The 21,497-nt window shown below is 39.8% G+C and overlaps 1 protein-coding gene and 1 long non-coding RNA gene across 4 annotated transcripts; one reads left to right on the top strand and one right to left on the bottom strand.

Moving 5' to 3' along the window:
- Window positions 1-1,043: 1,043 nt before the first annotated feature.
- Window positions 1,044-4,950, bottom strand: LOC122980025. The gene is made up of 3 exons (XR_006402978.1): window positions 4,876-4,950; window positions 4,681-4,778; window positions 1,044-1,286 (listed from the first exon to the last, which is right to left on the bottom strand). It is a non-coding gene; the product is annotated as an uncharacterized LOC122980025 (long non-coding RNA).
- LOC122980024 (potassium channel subfamily K member 15-like) lies at window positions 4,554-8,616 on the top strand. 3 transcript variants are annotated; one of them, XM_044347696.1, is made up of 3 exons: window positions 4,554-4,742; window positions 4,847-5,261; window positions 6,967-8,616. In XM_044347696.1, exons 2-3 carry the CDS (start codon window positions 4,892-4,894, stop codon window positions 7,926-7,928), a joined length of 1,332 nt encoding a protein of 443 aa, XP_044203631.1. In that variant the 5' UTR covers window positions 4,554-4,742; window positions 4,847-4,891; the 3' UTR covers window positions 7,929-8,616. The 3 variants fall into 3 exon arrangements, with proteins under 3 accessions (XP_044203631.1, XP_044203628.1, XP_044203630.1); XM_044347693.1 differs by having other exon boundaries at window positions 4,844-5,261; XM_044347695.1 differs by having other exon boundaries at window positions 4,825-5,261.
- The last annotated feature ends 12,881 nt before the right edge of the window (window positions 8,617-21,497 follow it).

Here is a 21,497-nt window from a genome sequence, read left to right as displayed (position 1 = left end):
TTAAAATTGATGCAGTAGTGGCCCAGACATCCTGACTTTTAATGTGTAGTATGGTCAAGCTTCAATCAATTAAGGACATGTTAAGGACATTTTAAGGGCTTGTTGTGTTATAGTGTGTCATGTATTGTCAAGTAGTGAACCTCTGTCAGAGAAATCACAACTGAATCTTATGAATATTATTCAAATCAAGAACTTTTATTGTTCAAATAATTTTTTGCACACATGTAAACCTACTGCTTTCATTAATGAAAAGTTCATTAAAGAAAATATGACTTCAGTAAACCTAATTGTGTTTAGTGATGAGTACCATCCAAGTCTGTATACTCTTGGAGCAACAATTATGAGTTTTCTGTCCTTTTTGTGGGTTAGTGCTTATATTTTTGAAAGGAATCTGTAGATTATGTTAATTTCGATAATAAGATTTTTATTTGGGCAACAGTGTTAAACTTTACTGTCACATCTTTCATTCAACAGAGTTCAAATTCCCAAGTTAGATAGAGACTAAACATTCCAAGACTACTGATATCAAAATAATTAATCTGCAGTATTTTTTATTAAAGAAATTGTATATAAATTATTTTCTGATTTACTTCTTTGCTGCCTTTTTGTCAGTTTTATTTTTTATCCTAAAATGTGGGTTCAACAAAACCTGAGGGAGGAAATTACACTGGTGCCAAAAAATAGGCAGATATTTATTTTAAATTTGTGATCTTTACACAGAAAATGACACAATGACTATAATTTCAAAACACAAAGACTGCTGTCAGCTACAATTTACTGTCATTTGAGAAAACAGCGATCCTTTTTAATGAAAAATGCAGTACTTTTTTCTGTAGTCACATTCGTCCTCAGACCAGGTGCCTCAAACAGAAAGAGGCACCGTTCCCTGAAGGTGATGTTGCAGAGGAATTAAAGACCACATCCCTGCCCTTTTGGCTAATAAGGCTCAAAGGACTGTTCACATTAGCTGCAAAGTTCAACCCTGTTTCCCTCTGATGACTTGTCACCAAAGAGACATTTACCTGCAAGTTCATGTAAAGCATTTGATTTTTATTAACAGGCTTTAAAAAGAGGCAGCATTTTACTTTTATGACAAAAATACACCATGTCTCTGTACTATATAATCATTATAACAACTGTCTTCATATCCATTGCCGTCACCTGCTGTTATCAGTGTAAAGATCATGTTCGCAGTATATTTCCCTGCCTTATTTTCTTTGAAGATGGCACTTGGACAGATGAGTGTCTCGACTCCAGTCAGTGGACATCCTGCTCTTAATGTCTTCCTGTGGAAGATAAAGAGATGCATGAACCATCCTGTAGAACAAAGAGATATGAGATCAGTACATTTGATAATACACCATCATTACTTCATGGATATAGAGTCGTTAAACCGCAGGGAGCTTATTAAATTACTTGTGTGTCTGAGGTATTGCACAGCATACTGTTGAACTGATGTGTCTATTTGTGACTTGTGGTTTAGGTTATTGTTTTCTACACGCAAGGTGGAATTTACATAGCGAATTGATCCTGAATAAAACTGACGTGAGCACTGTGTGCTCTCATTGAGTGGACTCTGGCAAGGCTATTATCTCTCAGGGACTCCTTTCAAAAGGAGATAATTGCTCTTACTGCCAGTGGAGAAAATCAAGACGTGTCTGCATGCTACACTGTTAACATCTGCTCGCCAATAGAATTCATTTATGCTTACTAAAGCAGGATACGGTCCTGTGCTGTCTCTGGAAGATAAAAAGCAGCGTTGAGATAGCCATATGTTCTATATGGAATGGAGGCAATAAATGCGGATTTTAATGACAGATCTCAGGCTCTTTATGGCTCGGTTTAGTGCATGAATAGGCCCCACAAATTGGAATGCCCTCCTGAAATAGATGGGAACTTCAAGCAGGATATGAAACTGAAATAACTTGCAGCACGGAGCTACAGCAGTCTGCCTATTTTCTGGTTACTCTGGTGTGAACCCAATTAGCACGACACTGAGTAAAAACCCAACATATGCCACTGAAAAGCTCAGCGAGGCTCCACAAGCGAGGCCTCCATGAGGCTGCACTGATACATACACACAAATCATCTCTACTGTCTCTCTCACTCAGTCTGTGTTGGACTTAGTTAATGATGAAGGCTCGGTGGATCACTCAGCGACTAAGTGTGCTTGATAAAGGTCAGTGCTGCCACCAGCTAATGCTTCATCGCTCAGAGTAATACTGTAGCCGAGCGTATTGTGAATACTCTGCACATGAACGCTTCACAGGGCAAAATAATCAAAAGAGTAGAGTCTGGAAAGGCCAGCTGTTTCTAATGTGCGTCTGTGTGGTGGCTGCAGACGTCAACACACACAGACACTGACAATTGTGCATCCCAAACCTCTCCAGACACATGGTCAGTGATCAGAGAGTCAATCTAAGAAGGTTTGCAGCATAAATACTACAAATAAATACACAAATACTCACAAATTTACAAAATTCCAGTTTGAAATGAATTGAAATTTAATTTTTAATTGATTCACAACTGTGAAGTGGTACAGTAGTAAAATCTTAGCTCTTATATCCAGTCAGTGAACTTGGGAACTATTTGTTCAGAGTTTTTACGGGTAACTAAGGGTGTTTCACAAGGTTCAATTCTGGGTCCAGTTCTTTTTAAAATGTATATTAATAATATTTTTTCATCTTTAACATGCACATTTATATGCACATGATCTTAAACTTGTATTTCATGCACATAAAACTAAGTTCTCAGATAGCAAAGTTGCTGTGGCCCAGATCCGACCCACACCTGACACTTTCGGCACTTTCATCTGGCCCACATACCGCGTGGAAGGATAGCACTAGGGTGGTCTGCTCCTGTTTCACAGATCTGGGCCACAAGCAAGCCATAATAATGCTGTATGTCAACAAAGAACAAACCAGATAAACCAGAACTGGCTCACATCCAGAATTCACATACCCAAGAGCACAACATCGTTAACCAAAAAAGGCCCACATTTGATTTGGGATATTTGGGCCATATTTGCTATTTTACATACTAGGTGAGCTGTCCTAGCCCCCTTTTTTTAAAAAATCTATTTTACATATGGGCCATTTCAGGCTCACATCCATTTTGTCCGGGCCAGAAGAAGGCCAGCGGAGCCGCATCATTGCCTGAAGTGGCCCACTTCCTTATGCTATCTGGGTTTATGTTATTCTCCAGAGCGAGAGGTAACAATAGCAAAAACTTTAATATTTCCACCAACAAGGATCTATTATTGAGAGTTACAGAATATAAATACCTTGGTACTTGGATAGATGACAAATTCACATTCAAATTTCATATTGACAATCTTGTCAATAAATTACAACAAAAAATGTTTTTTTTTTAAATATAGAAACAAACTTTCCTATGCTTTGTAGGAAAAGGATCGTTGAAGCAGTTTTTCTGTCTGTTATGGATTATGGTGATGTGATTTATTGGCATGCCTCTGCCTCTACTCTTAAGCTATTGGATGCTGTTTATCATTCTGCCCTTAGGTTTAGTACTCATGTTTATAGCACTCATCATTGCATCCTGTATGAAAAAGTTGGGTGGTCTTCTCTGGCTGAGAGACGTGATATGCATATGTATTTGTTTATGTACAAGGCCTTTATTGGGAAGCTGCCATCCTACATCACATCTATGCTAGACTGGTCCTCTGGACCACATCACACTCGGTCTAATGACTGCACGTCCCTTGAGTTTGTACAGAGCTTGGAAGATCTGCTTTTTGCTTTTAAGCTCCGACCATCTGGAACTCTTTACAAAGCACCTAAAAATGAATACTTTAGTAACGCTGGGTCAATTTAAATCTATGATCACAAATCACTCAACTTAACTCAACTGTTTGTGCCCGTTTTAACTGATTTGTTTTAGTATCTTGTATCTTTTATTTTTTATTTTTTTTAGTAATTTAAAACTGTTACTCAGCATTATTATAAATGAGGGCCTGATTTCTTTGAGTTTACATAAAGGCTATGTTATATATTTCTTTTTATCTATCTATCTATCTATCTATCTATCTATCTATCTATCTATCTATCTATCTATCTATCTATCTATCTATCTATCTATCTACATACAGTCTGCAGTGATCATTGCCTTCATCAAATAATTATATTACAATATTTTAGGAGTTCAACAAATGTTTGCAGTTTACATGTTTCACTAGCAATGCTGTTCCTCCAGCATTCATGGCAATAAAGTTTTAAATAATCTCCTTAAGCTTCTCTTTCTATCACTGGAAAATTCAGAATATATGAAAATGCAAATATGGTTCATTTTTAAAGTTTAACAGCTGGACGGGATACTTCACTCATAAGTCCTTTCTCAGTGTCTTTACACTGGAGGTGCAGTTTCTACATCACACCTGTTGCACATTGAATCATGATTAGCTTCTAAACTAGTTGTGACGTCACAAAATCATGCAACTCTGATTTAAAGAGAAAGATAAACTTCATCAGATTCTAGTATCAAACTCTGCACATACATCATCCTGCACAGTGAAACTCCAACATCCAGGTGATGCGTAGTAATCAGCTAAATACATTTTGAGTGGAGGGCGGCTTTAATGATTAAAGTGACTGCACGTGTGACCAAGTGCACCTGACACTTAAATACACTTTTAAAGTACAGTAAATGAGGCCATGCGAGCACCTTTAATGAGGCTAGACTAATATCCTGTGGAAAGCCAAGGTGCCGGCAGCTGCTGAGATCAGGTAACTTGCAGACACGCGGGGTTGGTGCTATTTCACCTGTTGACACGCAGCATACAGCAGGCTACAGTTTCAACCTATTTAGGTTTATGTTGTAATCCTAGCAGACCAAAGGGGCCTCAACATGTCAACTCACTGAGGATGAATGGAGGATGCTCCCGTGTCCTCTGTGCGTCTGTCCCTCTGAACAGCAGCACCCTCCCTCCTCCCTGCGCCCCGCGCGCACTCCGGAGTTGAGGATGAAGACGCAGAACATCAGGACCCTCTCACTCATCCTCTCCATGGTTTTCTACCTGCTCATAGGAGCCGCCGTCTTCGGCGCACTAGAGTCGGACAGTGAGAGTTCAAGGAAAAGGGCGCTGGAGCAGAAGCTGAACGAGCTGAAGATAAAGTACGGCTTCGCTGAGGATGACTACCGGGAGATTGAAAGAGTGGTCCTTCAGTCGGAGCCGCACCGCGCAGGCAGACAGTGGAAGTTCGCCGGCTCGTTTTATTTTGCCATCACTGTTATCACCACGATTGGCAAGTAGATACTTTGCACAAAGGTGCTTGTTACGTAAAAACACAGGGAAAGCTGCTGTGTGTGTTCAGTTTAAAAGGGGAGTCACAGGGCTCCAAGCTAAGGAGAGGAACAGGTAAAACTGTAAAGCCACACAAAGCTGAGGCGCAGTGTGACGCATTGTGAAGCAGGATGGGGACTGAAGTTGGTGATTGTCATTTAATGATATAGGCTACCACTGAATAGCAACAATAAACAGCTGATGACTGGCACTGTTACTTAAAGAGATACTCCACTACAAATCTATGTTTTCATTGTGAAACATCAACATCTGCAAGGTTGTAATGCAAAAAGTTAGTAATTTGTTTCAGAACGAAGGCTGATTTATAGAAGTTACACAGAATTCCCACAGTGACCGGTGTTCACTCTGGGTAAATGTGATCTAATCCAGAAACATCTAACTTCTCATGTGGTGCAATCCACTTATCTGCTCTCCATTCATACCTATATATGTGATGCTTGTTTCAATCACTTTTCACTGCTCACATCTTAATCCTCATACACAACCCTCTAACACTTGTGAGCAGGCACATGTGACAGTATCGTTGCAATAGAAGTTTCCAGTGAGAACATGTCAGCGTCATGCATCAGTCATGCATCAACTGATAGACTTTGAGTGGAGTATCTCATTAAATATTTATATTTAGATTTTCTACTATACACATAACTTTGTTATGTGTTGTTAATGTATGTGAGTCAGACTCAGCATGGCCTACCACAACATTACCGACCACAAGCAAGAAGAGTGTGAAAGAATCAGGAGGAGCACTTAATGATTGCAATATCAACAGAATTTCATGTTTTCAAGCCAATTTTAATCAGAACCTTCATTGTTCTTTTAAACTGTTGGATAGTATAATATAGCCTGCAATATTGCCTGTAGGTTACGACCCACTGACCTAACCATTTTCTTTAACTCTGTATCAACCAATTTATGGCCATTAGAGAGCAGAAAAACATGAAAATCAGCTTAACTGCAAACAACCACCACAATATCCTCAACTCATAAACTTTTATTGCTAATGGGTTAGCCCAAAGTCATCTGCTCTCACATCCAGCAGACACAGAGCAACATTAGCACTAATGTGGAGTCCAGTATTCACTCTCCTTTTAACTGTGGTTTGGTCTTTGGTCAACTGTTGAGAGAAGTATCTGGGTCTTTAGCTGCTAGTTGCTAACAAGCTGCAGAGGCATGCCGGCTGCATGGTGCTGGGCAGGTAGCATACAGCAGGCTTAACAAAGCTTTTTCTGGCAACAGCTATCTTTGGGGGTTGATGACAACAGCTCTGAGTCAACCATACAGAAAATGTGCAGCTGTAAAACCAAAAAAATGGCAAAAAGAGGATAAAAAGCTGCAGAGTTTCATGTTTGGTGATTTTTCCATTGACGTATGATTCAGTGCTGATATCAAAAATATTGATTAATGCAAGTTTAACTACATAAACAGCAAAATTAGACAGAAAATGATCTGGTTGCATTGTTTATGTTATGGTTTTAGAAGTAATTTAAACTCAGAGCAATAAACTCGAGAGTTGGCTTTGTCCTTCATTGAGTGATGTGTGAGTAGTGTAGCCTTGCAGTGTGTACAGCAGTGATATATCTTGATGACCGAGAATCTGCAAAGACATAAAATAATATTACTTTACATTATGTGACCTGATTCTGTAGGTTATGGCCATGCTGCTCCACGCACTGACGCTGGCAAGGCCTTCTGTATGTTTTATGCTGTCATGGGCATTCCTCTGACACTGGTCATGTTCCAGAGCCTGGGCGAGAGGATCAACACTTTTGTCCATTACCTCCTGCGCAGAGCCAAGCAGGGCCTGGGTTTACAGAAGACAGAGGTGTCCATGGGGAACATGGTCCCGGTGGGTCTACTGTCCTGCATGAGCACGCTGTGTATCGGAGCTGCAGCCTTCTCCCACTTTGAGGGCTGGACCTTCTTCAACGCCTACTACTTCTGCTTCATCACGCTCACCACCATTGGCTTTGGGGATTTTGTGGCCCTGCAGAAGAAAGATGCTCTCCAGAAGCGAACCCCATACGTGGCCTTCACCTTCATGTACATCCTGGTCGGGCTGACAGTCATTGGAGCTTTTCTTAACCTGGTGGTCCTAAGGTTCCTCACTGTCAGCACCGAGGAGCCTGATGGAAGGCCTGAAGTGCAGGGAGAGGAGCAGGATACGCAGCCTAAGGACACGCAGGGGGTCAGGGAGGCAGAAACTTCTGATGTGGAATATAAAGACGGAGAAGACGGACACAGCAGCCGGTGCAACCTAAGCCTACCCATGGAAGGGGGCACCAGCCGTATAAACCTCCTCCCCTCTCCTGTAGAGGAGCGCAGACTTGTTATATCTGAACAGGAAGAGCACTCTAAGCTCCCTGAAGCCAGCAGGTTCAGAGCCTTGCTCTTCTGCATGTGCTGTGACCCGGACGTTTACGACAGCCCCTCTCTGTCTCACTGTGAGCCTGAAGGCGGCCATAGTAACCCAGTCTTTTACAACTCCATCTCCTACAGGATAGACCAGGCCTCATGCAGCTCCTGCACCATGTCGTCACAGACTTCCCCCAGCAGCGCAGCTCTCTGCCTGGGCAAGAATAATCTTCACACCAGGAGGATGTCATTCTAACTCTCTGAACTTTTGACCTATAAGTCTAAGTGGGCTTTGTTTTGGACTTTTTGTACACACCACAGAAGAGATAAAGCCCTCTAAATTTCTGCGTGGTGGAACAAATTGCCCTGTGCTTTCCCAGTCATGAATGTAGCATTGCTTGTGATCAGATAAAATGTAGCATATCATCATAAAAAATCATATATAGTTTATAATGTTATTTTTCTACATTACAAGTGAATACTAAAATGAAGATATGTAAAAAAAAATTAAAGTATGTGAAATCCCACCTTTATTGTCCCAATGCATATTGTATAAAAGCTAAAGGAAACATGTGATCTACAAACTGTCACTGCAAGACATGTGACTGAGAGATGTGATTTTTTTTAAAATTATTTTTATCTGCGTGAATATTTAAGGTGTCAGACTTTCTGCAGCATTGTCACCTGTGACCCTCAGTTATTTCCAGTCAGTAATCATCGGTGTCTTCTAATAGGAACGTACACTTTGTCGCTCTGGCTGGTTCCCTAGGTAACGCTTCCATCCCCGGCGCTTAGTGCAGTGGAAAACTGCAGAGGAACACATACAGTACAGTGAGCAGTGATTGTCTGAAGTCAGCATCCAGTCAAAACTCATTTCCAGACCGTGTCCTCTGTGATGAACGAGTGCGTCAGTAAAGAATTAAATATGAGCAGAGGCGCTTAAATAGTGGCGATTAGAAATTTCTCCAAATCAGTGTTTAATTGCCTGCCTTCTTATGTGTGTGTGTTAGTTTTTTATATTAAACACAAAAGAAGGAAGTGCCTTCATTCCTGCTTGCTGAATATTTAAATGTTTGTTTGTTTAATGTAGAAAATAAGGTTTTTACTAAAAACCTTTTCTTTTTTTCTCAGATTCCACTGTGTAATTTTGTTTAATCTACAGGCCAAATGAGTGCATAAAAAGGAGAAGCATAATGAATCTTTGAAATGGCTGCCAAGCAATCTTTATAGGCTTATATGTATATATATTTTTCTACTTTTTCTACTTTTGCACAGCAGGAAGAGACAACGTGAGAGCAGCTGTTCTCAAATTCTTGACCTGAGTTACAGCAATCCTGCTGGCTTAATCATGTCAGAGACAATTTACACCTGAGATGTGACGTTAGCTGTACTCATAACTGACCGCAGGATAGGAGCCATATCCATGCATGGTAAACACCTGCCCTGCTGGACACCACAGAGAAATGCCACTGAAGCTCCAGGAGTGCTGCTCTGAAGCCAACTTTGATGCAGAAGAAGTCACCTTCCCGAGATGACTTAATTTAAATTTGCAATTTTTATCTCCTGTTAATATTTCAGTAATCTGTAACTGACTTGTACTTTGACCTCTCTTTGAAGGGTCAACTTGAGTTTTGCATTACTTTATATTATTAACGGAGCCTCTAATGGGAACTTGCAGTGACTTGCATTTAATTTCTTCTTGTTCCCATTTCTAACACTGGGGAGCAGCATTGATCCATGTTAAGACTAAAACTGACATCTGTGCAGTCTGCAACTCAGGGAGCCATGTCTGCTGACATCTTTGCATGGTAAAGTTTTATTTTTATTCTTATTTTTTTGCCTCTCTTAAGAATGACACTAGTGTAATACAACTATTCTCTGTATATGTTAGACTTTTTACAGCACAGGAGACAACACTGTTTTCGCTTTTTCAATATTTAACTCGTTTACCATCAGAGTTTTATATGATATTAAAGCATGACAGTAGAAATTTGTTTTACTCTGACACCCTGAATGATGACACAGATTACTTCTGTGGGAATAGAGGGATTTGATAAGTGAGCACAAGCTTTTCAGTCAAGCGCACAGACATGTATCAGATTTAGAAAGATATTATTGAAGCAGCAGAAGGAGGAGAGGTCTGAACAATGAGCCTCATGTCTGTTTGGCATAACAACATCACAATTTTGTGAGTGATGAAGGCTGGTGTCTAATTTGCATAATTACCCCATTAATATTGCAGACAGTGCTTCACTTCATTCTGTTATGATGCCTCATAGGCCTCCTCAATACCATCTACACAGACCACTGATCGAATACCACAACACAGGAAAGGCAAATGATGGTATAAAATGAATTGGACATGCAGAATGAGTAGCTTTAGTCCTACACAAAAACCTTTGTATGATGATTTCCTGCCTTCCTATGTTGCCTCATGCATGACTGTGCTGAAGAGCGGCACCCAGCTTGAATTCTTGCTCAGTAAGCGACAATACATTTGGCTGTTTTCTATGAGGATGATAAGAAAGGCAATGTAATGTTTTCTGTGCATATTATGGATGTTATTACAGGTACTGAGCTGCAGGTTGTGCTAGTGATCTTCCTAAAATACCACTTTTACAGACTGTAGAATACCTCGGGTCAATCCAGTGTCCATGCATGCGTATTTGCGCATTTTTACATCTTTTCACATCCATGAAAACAGTTCTGTGGGAAGTCTATTTATTTTGGCTTTATGTGTAGTTCTTTAATAATGAGCCTTTATATAAGTTCCCTAAACAGCCAAAGTTGAGGTTACTGAGCGTTATACTCAGCTCTGTTGGAGAGAAACTGACTGACTGACTGCTAACTTATAAACTTGTACTTCAAAATGTTAATATCAATGCCACAATGCTTTAGTTCATTTAAAAAACAACAATAACCTTTTATTTACCTCAGCGTTCATTGATTACAGCGTTGACTTCCAGCATCAAAACAAAGCACACATGCTTACTCTCTGATGTACCACAGAGGGGGTGAATAATTGATTACATTTAGATATTTCTCTTTGTGAACGCACTCTGTTAAGTCATTACTGTCCTGCGTTGAGGGGTCTTTCATGTGCAGACGCAGGGTAGGCTATAAAAGATTAAATCAGAAACAAGCCGTCAGTTCAAGCAGAGTGCAACTAGACTCTTCCTAAAGGGTAAATAGCTTTAATGTGGCAGAAATATGGGTTGGAGGTTTGTAATAGAGGCTGCATGCAAATAAAGCATTATAAATAAACTGAACCAATAGTGGTTGCCATGTTTTGATTTTGGATAAATATGTTTGTCTGTGTACACTGTATTCACAGTCTTTCAGGGGGAGCTGGGAGATTAGGAGTTATTTTCTTGGATGCACATCAGAATGCAAAAGCGCATTTCTCTGTGGCTCACAGTGAACACAATGAGAGATTAAGGCACTAAAAACAAGTGTCATATTTATTCAGATTGATTAAATAAGTAGAAATTAGGATTCAGTCGGAGAGCATTGAGAAAACAGACATTTAGAAGTTCATTGGCGGGGTAATTGCTCATTAGTTTTAATTTCCAGCCAATTTGCTGCTTGTGTCGAACAGTGTGAAAAGGCTGTTTTTACTCTGTGGTTGTCTCTTCCAATCAGACGCTGTGTTTGACACACTGTCTCTTTGACATTTTTTGTCAGAAAGATCACCCTACTTGATTAATTTCAGTTTAAATTAAGTCTTAAAGGAGAGTTTGAAGTACCCTTTAATCAACAGGCCCACATCTCTGCAATAAAGACACCCACATTTGATGGCAGAAATCACAAACTGGCACTCAAGTAAAGTGACCAGCAAGAATAAATACCAAAGCTAGTAGACCTGAGCCTTCCACTAGCCTCATTTAGTATGCTAGTGAGTATTTGAGTTTGTTAGCAGTGTCAAACATCCCTCCTCTTTACATTTTAATGCAAAATAACCAATTGAATTCATGTCCTGCTGCAATACAAAGTGTTTTCACAGGCAACAGTTTTGAGTTAAATGCACAATTTAAGGTGCCAGTGTTGGTCTGTCAGTCAGTCAGTCAACTGTGGTCCAGACTGAAATATCTCAACAACTACTGGATATTTTGCTACAGATACGGCTAGAGAATAAATTCTAATAAGTTTGATTACCACTTAATTTCTCATCTAGCACCATCATCAGTTCAAAATTGACAGTACCAGTCAAAAGTTGGACACACCTTCCCATTTTCTTGAATGAAAAAGTGTGTCCAAAACTTTGACTGGTACTGTATTTATCCAATACTTTCATTTATGACCAGAAACCTGCAAAATTAACGACATTCCCGTCAACCTCAGCTGCACTTTATGTTTAGTGCTAATTAGCAAATGTTAGCATGCTAACACGCTAAATTCAGACGGTGACCATGGTAAACATTATACTAGTCAAACATCAGCATGTTAGCATTGTCACAGTGAGCATTTTGGCATGCTGAGGTTAGCATTTAGCTCGAAGCACAATTGTAAATACAGCTCCTACTGCTATGGCTTTGGACTCTTAAGTCTTGTTTCTCACATAATGAGGAATTTGAGGTAAATGATAAAGCTGTAGAAGGCATGACAGTGCCAACTAATAAAGCAGCATAAAAGGAGAGTAGCCTTTGAGGCAAATCATTGTCAGTGATTCAGTTTCTTGTCTGAGGCAGAGGATGTAAAATTATCAAGGTTGGCTGTTATCCATTTCCTCCTCAGTTGTACCATTTAACAAGACAACAGCTTCTCTGAGCACACGGCTTCCTGTCCAAACAGTGGCTCGGAGATGGAGCCAGAGGTGGGAGAAAGAGTGAGAGAGAAAGAGAGAGGGGGGGAGGGGGTGGGGGGGGGGGGGGGGGGTAATGAAGTTCTTATTCTTATTGGACAATATACTGTATCTGCGGCCATGAAGCAAGGCTGTGGCTGGTGGCAAAATAATGTCTGTGTGAAAGTGTCTTCATTGGGTCTTTGTGCTCCTCTGGTAGACAGGTTGTAAAGAGTGTCTATATAAGAAGTGAGGTGGGACTAAGTCAAAAGCTTATCATGAATGTAATGGAGTCTCAGCAATGTAGAACAACATTTAATACACAGTGAAGAGATAGATCACTGTGAGATGAGGATATTTGTCTATTCTACAAAATCGATGGCTGGTAGCCTCTTGGTGTCTTGCAGGTCACACTTATCTCCTGTCCAGCAGCGCCATATTTTTCTCATTATCTGCAGCTCCACATAGAACTTGCACAAATGTGTTTCCTACTGTAAGAAAGACTGATTCGGAGGTTGCTGTCGGGGCAGAATTTGAATGAGTGAGATAAGGCCAGAGAGACAAATGCAACACAATGGCCCCCAGAGCTGTAGGATAACAAATGCATCCTTTTGTTATTTTTAGACGTCCTGTCTAGAGAAGAGAGGAAAAGAGGACCCTCATAAAGAATAGTTCCCATTGGAGATATGAAGCTCCATTTATTCATAATTCTTCAGCTCGGAACTGTAAAAGATTGACAACAGAGTGATTTGCCACATCTGTTAATCTTCCTAAATGAGCAGAGCTTTGCTACAGCCCCTGCACTAAATAATTCAGCATACTGCACTTCAGTTTTATTCCATTTATATCTTTTTTCTCACTGTCAACTGTCAGGATACCAAATCATTGCCACTATATCATTTGGCACTGCTGTATTTTTACTCATACTGTACAGCCTGCTCATTAGGAACAGCCTTTTGGGAATAGGTGATAGATACAAAGAGAAACAAGGAGAAAAGCCATTTTAACTTTCATCATTTAAGCTGCTATCATCTACATGATCACATAAAAGTGATGCAGTTTACTGTGATATATATATATATATATATATATATACACACAGTGTGAAATAGATGATAACAGTTACCAGTTATCATCTATTTCTGTTGCACCTGCAGTCAAAGCAGCGGAGCTTCATTGTCCACTATGAATAGAGACATTTTAACTGCACTGGGAATATCAGCACTGACCATAGTAACATTTGAGAAATTCCAGTCAGCTGAAATGGTTCCTTTTGAACAATCACTGCTGTTTGTCGCACTACCATTTTCTGCCTCGAACACTCTATTTCTTTTTTCATTCTCAGATATAATGATTTTAATATTCCATTGACTGTGTCTTTGCTGGTCTGCTGAGCAGGAAGCAGACGTTTCCATCAGCAGAGCTGCGCTTGGCATTCATCATCAAATGTCTGCCCAGGAAACAGACAGCTTTACACTCATCTGCATCTGCTTGGTATGCCAACTGGGTGAACATCCACATCATCCTACCCACACTGTTATTTCTGATTAGCATATAATGCATCAATTATTTCACTTTCACCAAACAGAAAAGCTACCGCAAGTTTGGTTTCCAAAGCAACTATGAAGTGCTGGTGCCAGGAGTAAATTAATTTGGCAGTGGACGTTGAATTGCGATGGCAAGAGCCAAATGTGGGGCAACAATTCTTGTCCGTCACATCAGATCCTAACATATGGAATGTGTACTGAGGATGGAGAGGTTTAACTAAACAAAAGAGTTGGATACACACACACATATACATTTGCAAACATTGTGGTATTTCTCTACTTATGAGGACAATCCACTGAATGTATCCTAACTACACCTTTAACCATCAGCTATGCAACATGTTTCCACTGTAGGTGTAAAACACACCCAGGAAGCAGCACACACAATCACACAGATGATACCATCTTGACATTTACTCATTTAAAAATGTCAGCGTTTTCAGCACTCACAGCATTTACTGCATACTGTACCATACAACACATTCTTCCCACTTTGATGGTGTAACAACATATGTGGCCTGTAGGTTGTTTTCAGTCTTTCCTCAGGGTAGCTGTCTTCACATAGGAACATACTGTATATAATTACTTCATGTAATTGCTTCCTATACAATATATTGCGTCTGTTACAGGCACAACTTATCTAATTAACATATTATTTCTGATATGTAGAAAACAAATATAAATGTCACATTTTGACACAACTTCACAAACTGTCCCTCTTTCAGGCTGCACGTCTGAACTGCCACATATTGCACATCACAAAATCGTTTTATTGGGTCCATCATGTTTGGCTTGTACATAGAAATTAATAATCCTGTGAACAAATATTACCGGTTAATATCACAGTAGTTATTCAATCTCTTGCTTTAGCCTTTGATTGGATAACAGCAGCAACAATGTGTTACATAGAATAAAAGAGGATAAGTGCTGGTGTAGACATGGAGGTTGTATAAAGAGAGCACAGAAAAAGGAACTCAAATTGGATCAAAATAAAGAAAAGTTCCCTCACAATACTTGGCACTGTGATTAACATGTGATGTCTGGAAAGAAAGCATTGTAAAAACACCCCTGCAGTTATAAAAGGTAGATTGCTCCTTTTTTCATTCTACAAAATTTCTAAATTGAATTGGTTTGCTTTGAAAAACTTTAAAAGGCATGTAGGAGACTGCCAATATGTGAATATATGTGATTTCCTGATGTGATGCCGGCAGTTTGGCGGGCAAATGATAAAAATCATCCTTTTATTCTGGTTTGTGTTTCTTATGTGGTTCCTTTGCCTTTGATTCTTTGAGGTGTGCTGTCTCTGGGGGAACTGCACTGTACGTACAGTTAATTCAAGCTGTAGTCTTACTTCATTCATACCAATCCTCACATGTTTCTCATTCCTCAAAAAGGATGCTATTTGACTGTTTAGTTGGGAGGGATGCCTGATGATGGTCTGCAAGTATCCATGTATTACTGGTATCACTCAGGGCCCAGCGGTTGTCTGGAACAATTTTTTAAATTTTGTTCACATTAATTAGTAATTTACACTCTTGAATTACAGCTGAGTTACTGTTAAAGCAGGAGGTAAAGTTATAGGTTGTTGTCACTCGTTTCATACAGTTGTGATTCCACACTGGGTGCAGGTTTGGACCACTTTGGCTGCTAAGATGCACATAACATACAGTATACCATTATTTATGTACCATAATGTTAATGCAGTGAAGAATAAACGGCAGAAAATTGTCAGGTCACAGATAACCTAATCTAAATGAGTTGTTTTTTTGTTTTGGATAGAGATATGTAAATATACTTATGATTCTGCCCTTTAAACACTGTTGTGTTATCTTTGACATGTCAAAACCATACAAAGTTAGCGGTTAGCTGGTGAACACAGTGGAGCATTTAGCAGCTCAAAGAGTCAGACGTTTCCCTCAGGAGTAGGTGAAGACCTAAACAGAGATAAAAGGAGAGTTAATATTAGACTTATATTTGTCAAGTGGCCAGAAACACAACTCTAAATAAAGCAAAAATATACTGTTTGCAAAGTTCAAAGCACACAAATGATTAACTTTAGAGCATGAATTTAGTAATTCAAGAGCACAAATTATTAATTTGAGAGCATGAGCATTAATTCAAGAACATCAATTAGTATTTTTTTCTCTCCCTGTGACACCAGTGAGGCTGTGATTGTCAGTATATTCATAATTATGTCCAACATTTACATATTCTGTGGTGTAATTGACATCGCAGCCTCTAGTGGCTGATAGTGGAGCTTAAAGCCTTTAGTCTTGTCTAATTAAATTTGAATATGCACCACTAAAGAACAGCATAACTGAAATCATAAAGGGCTTTAGGCGGGTCCTGTACCATTACCTCATCTGGAGGCCCTGATTTGTAAAGAGGTTCTTAAAACTATAATCTTAAGACCAGGACTCGAGACTGTTGTCCTGGGGACAGTAGAAAATGTGTTTGGGATGAACAGAGATCTTACCTGGGATGACAGGGATATTATATATATAATATTTTATTTATTTATTTATTTTAAACTGTCACTTAGCAAATGACAAATTGAACTGAGCACTGACTACAACGGAGCGCGTCTTCTCATGCTGTTACAAATAGTTACTATCACTGGCAGCACAAGACCTGAAATGTTTCCGTGGAAATGGTCCATCTGTTCCCTCAGCTACAAACGACTTGCTGGCAGGACCTTGCAAATATGTCGCGCTGGTTAAACAAAACACAGTGCTACCCTGGCTGTGTGTGAATATATTTGCTAAAGCATACATTTAGACGATTTCAATATGTCATTGTGGTCTTTTTTGTGATAATCTAAGGCTGAACACTTATTAAACATAGCTTGTACGTGGACACGTGGACACTAGTGATGCACGGATTGCAGTTGTATCCGCTGATCAGGGGGTCGGTTCATAAAAATTAACTTTTTTGATTAATAGCCGATTGGTCATGGGTGGTGAAATAATACATCATTAATGAGGAAAATATTGATTACATTCTCTAAAATGTGAACATAGCAGAGAGCAGAGCAGAGAGCTGCTCCACTGCCGCTCAGCTTCATTTTTTGTAAGGCAGGAATTACCGACTCACAACTAACAACACAAAGTAACAACGGGGAATACTAAGAAATATACAGACACTAATAAAAATAATTTCTACAATAATACGAGAGAGCTCGCCTGAGAAATTGGTGCACTCAGCATGCTACAATCTTTCCAGACTGCATGGGTTATCAGGAGCAGAAGCAGATCGCAGCAGGCAGCAGACATAGTAGGCTAAATATATATGAAACTGTATTGCAAAGGCACAGTTCACCATGGAAATATTTACAATTACTGAAAAGGGCATCTCTAATCTTTGAAGTAAATCATTCAAGAGAACACTCATACATTAACAGGGGCAGATTTAGTGATTTGGGGGCCCCAAGTAAACTCTGTCTTGCTTTACAAAGTAAAGAATCAACATTTTGATTTTGGGATGGTTTACATTCACTTCGGGACAGTTAAAATTGTGTTTTGACACAGTGGTAAAAAAATTAATCTGGAGCCCTGCTTAAGACATTTGTTATTTTGGTTTATTATTTGCTTATGTGGTACATATTCCTAAATCATTTTGTCTTTAATCTAATGACCACAAAGTAACTGATACACAGCAAACTTGTAGTATTCCAGCAGGAGCACTTGTTGATTTCTTGGGCTCTGAATTAAGCTGCCATGTGTTTGAGTTTAGTTGGAAGGTGACACGAAGCACAGTGAGTGGGAGGAAAGGGGGTCGACAGGGGCCCAACGCTAATTTTGGCCCCATGGCCCTCTAGTGGGTTTATCCAGCCATGTTTATTCTATGTCAAAAGTGTCGTTCAAAAAATGTAATTCTAAAAAATTCATGTCAGCTGCATTTTCTGTTAATATTTCATAAATAATTTAGTACATCAAAACACATCCAAAGGCAACATCTGATGTAATTTATGAATAAAACAACACAACTAGACAGCCCAGTTAGAATAGATATGGCATGACATACAAACTGCAAATCTACCGCATGTTTTGTTGCATGATGCCTCAGCTGTGTGACTCACACTGGTTGTGCACGCCTCCCACTTGAGCATCAATCTTGTATCTTAAGTCTCTTGTTTTGTCTCCACCAGAGAAGCGGGAGACATCTGAATTAAAGATGGGCCTAAGACACACCATCGCTCATCATCCCCAAACAGCCTCACCACCTGCAGAGATACTCTACTCTCACTCTCCCACTCTCTAACAAGACTGTTGAGGAAAACATGAGAAACACAAGAAAGTCGAGTTTGTGTTACTTAGCTGGATGATGCTGACTTAGTGTATTTAAATGTGAGGGAAAGTGAAAGATTTTTAAAGATGTTGTGTAATAGGACAGTAACACATCAGTTTGGCTGCAAAGATCAGTGTTTGAATAAGAATTAGGTCTTGTTCAGCACAAGGGTCAGTGATCTTGTTATTATAACAACACAAATGTGTATGAGTGTTTGTGTGAATGTGTCAGGGGAAAACAATAAAGACACCTTGACTGTAATAGGAAAATTCCCATTGTATAATAACCCCATTGATACTCCATATAACTGCAAAAACACCTGTTGTACAAGTGGAAAGTCATTAAGCGAAAAACATTTTACATTTTCAAACAACAAAGAACCGATAAAGAAATACAAGCAGACCTTGGTTTTGGTTTTGTTCTGTTGTTGAGAAGCTCTCTGTGTTGAGTTTGATTAGTTGTGCTGTACGGAGAAGTGCTAAACACCATTTGAATCTATGTCACTGCTGATTTGTCTCAGAATTATAGTGATTAAACCAAAATGTGGAAAAATAATAAATGTAAGTGATTATTGATGGCCAGACACAACTGTGCATTGATATTGCACTGTCTCACTTCTTTTAGTTAAGATATGATCAGGCATGTGATTGACAAAGAGCAAAAAAGCGGGAAAATATACAGAGCATGGTGCAGCAACCTTGGACATTCAGCTCCGTCAGAGAAAACTCTGCTGAGTTCAGACTGTTTACTTACAGCACAGCTACACTCACAGATAAGCGAGCCTCCTACCTGCCTGTCAAACAGCAAACAAACCATAAACCTTCTCTAGACAGTCTGGATCTGAGTGGAGTGCTGCAGGGATCAACAGATGTGAAGTCCGGCGGCTGCTCACGCTGCCTATATGCTGCTGCTGCAGTTCAGCGACTAACAAGTGGAGCTAACTGCTAATAGCCACCACTGCAACCAACAAACTCCACGAATCCATTCAGCAGCTCCACCATCCACAGTCAAACACACATGGCTGCTTATTTAGTGCCGAATTACAGCTAAAAACTCATACTAACGGCTGACACAGCTCAGTGTGAATGTTTGGCAGGCTAGCAAAACATCCTTGCATAGACTATTTACTGGCATTTACCTACCCGTTGGCACTCTGAGTTCATACCTACCCCCCCCAAAAAATGTTTTTCTATGGCTTGATTGTTCTTAGTTAGTTGCCATCAAGCCCCCAGGAATAACGCCGGGCTTTGAAGCCCATTTGACACAGTGGCCAAACTGTGGAATTACAACTTCCAGGTCTGACAAGGTCCAATAAAGCATATTTTTCCTGCACACAATCATGGGAAAAGGAGCTGCTGTAAAACAGCAGATAAACTTTTTTTAGTGTCACAACCTCCGCGAAATGACTCATTTCACTATTAGAATTTGATCCATGCGGTCATCACATTTTGAAAGTCTAAAAGAGCCATACGACTGAATTGTATTATCCCCATTCAAGTTAGCTGGAGGGCTAAACCGGAAGTTAGCTGTCTCAGCTGGCGGAAGTCTCTAGTTAGCATGCTCTATGAGCTCCATGCCCCCATAGTGCAGTATGTTTTCATCTGGGTAATTTCTTTACAGCGGGAAGTGGCTTTTTTGGCTTCATGCACTACTGAGCAACTTTCATGGAATGAACGGGGCCCCGCCTCCAACGCTGTATCCTATATACATCCATGGTTGCAAGCTGCAACCTCACCACTAGATGCCACTAAATCCTACACACTAATCCTTTAAAAAAAGACAGTTACAGTCTAAAAGTCAGTTCTCAGCAGCCACTTATGTGCCTTACAGTGTATCTTGCTTGCTGCTACAACATCTTAAACGCTAAAGTGTGCAATCAACGTCTGTGATTCAAATCAGACATAATAGGAATATAGAGTGCATCACGAGCATAACAGCTATTTCATTTATGACTTTTATCAACATCCAGCAGTGCCATAAGCAATGTAACATCAGCGGTTGTCTGGCGCATCTTAGAGTACCTTGAAGTGGACAGAGAAATGACACATTTTCACAACAAAACAAGCAGCAAAGAGCAGAGATCCAAACTAAATGCCTGGTAGAGAGGAATTATAGCATGATACAAAAATATGGAATGAATGTACTTTGTTACTGCTTGAGACCAAAATGTTTTGTAGCACCACATTCAGCAGGTGGAGAGGTTTTATTTCTAAAACTGAACCCATTTTCAGCAAATCAGGTAGAGTTTTACCTGTCAGGGGTGGTTTGGAAAGCCAGAAATTGTATCACCAGGTGAGACAATTGTTAATTAGTGTTGTGGCTGTATTAGGTTCATTTTATGGTATAAGTAAAACACTTCAACCACCCTATGTGGAATAACATGTGCACACAGAACATCTAGAACAGGTACTCACAGGCTGTACATGTGTTGGAAAATGTGCAAATCAAAAGGTTTTGTTACTGAATGTGCATTATATGTGTGTGTGTGTGTGTGTGTGTGTGTGTGTGTGTGTGTGTGTGTGTGTGAGCAAATGTGTCATGCCTGCAGCTAACCTGGCTCAGTGGAGCTGTGTTTCCCTTGGAGAGGTGATTAAACAAAGAGTTGAGAGCCAGAGGTCCCTCTCTGTTGGAGTCCAGCAGAATACCTATGTTACCGCACTGCTTAATATCAACCTCACGTCCTACATACTGCATCACTGTCTATACTACAACATCATGTTTATTATTGGCAGGGATCTTCAATATGGACCACAGCAAAATGATAATACGTTTGAGGAATATTACTATGTTCATTATTTCTCTAATTGACATAAAGATGATAATTTGTGCTTATGAATAATATAGTCAGCAACACTTTATAATACTGGCTGTGTTTTACAGAGTAACTGCCCATCATTTACCATGTAATTTCCCAGAACCTACGGTGTAACTTCCTCATATGAATCAGTATATACGTATATGGATGAAGTGCAATAAAAACAAATGCTAGTCGCACTAAAGCTTTTGCCCTTTGCTCATGGCAGTTGTGACAATCATTTTTTATGCATGTGAGTTTGGCAGGCGAGCTTCACCCACACACCAGGGATTTATTATGCTTATGTCTTCTACTTCATTGTATGAATTTGAATAAGAACTCGAGAAATGGGTCTATTGTTTTGAAAATTAGCCCCTAGCAGGCATGTTGGTCCAGCACTGCAGCAGCTCATAACGG

The sequence above is a fragment of the Thunnus albacares genome, chromosome 4 (assembly GCF_914725855.1).
Source record: "Thunnus albacares chromosome 4, fThuAlb1.1, whole genome shotgun sequence".
Taxonomy (NCBI): Eukaryota; Metazoa; Chordata; class Actinopteri; order Scombriformes; family Scombridae; genus Thunnus; species Thunnus albacares.
Note: the sequence above shows the minus strand (reverse complement) of the source record. Positions and strands in the feature narration are given on the sequence as shown.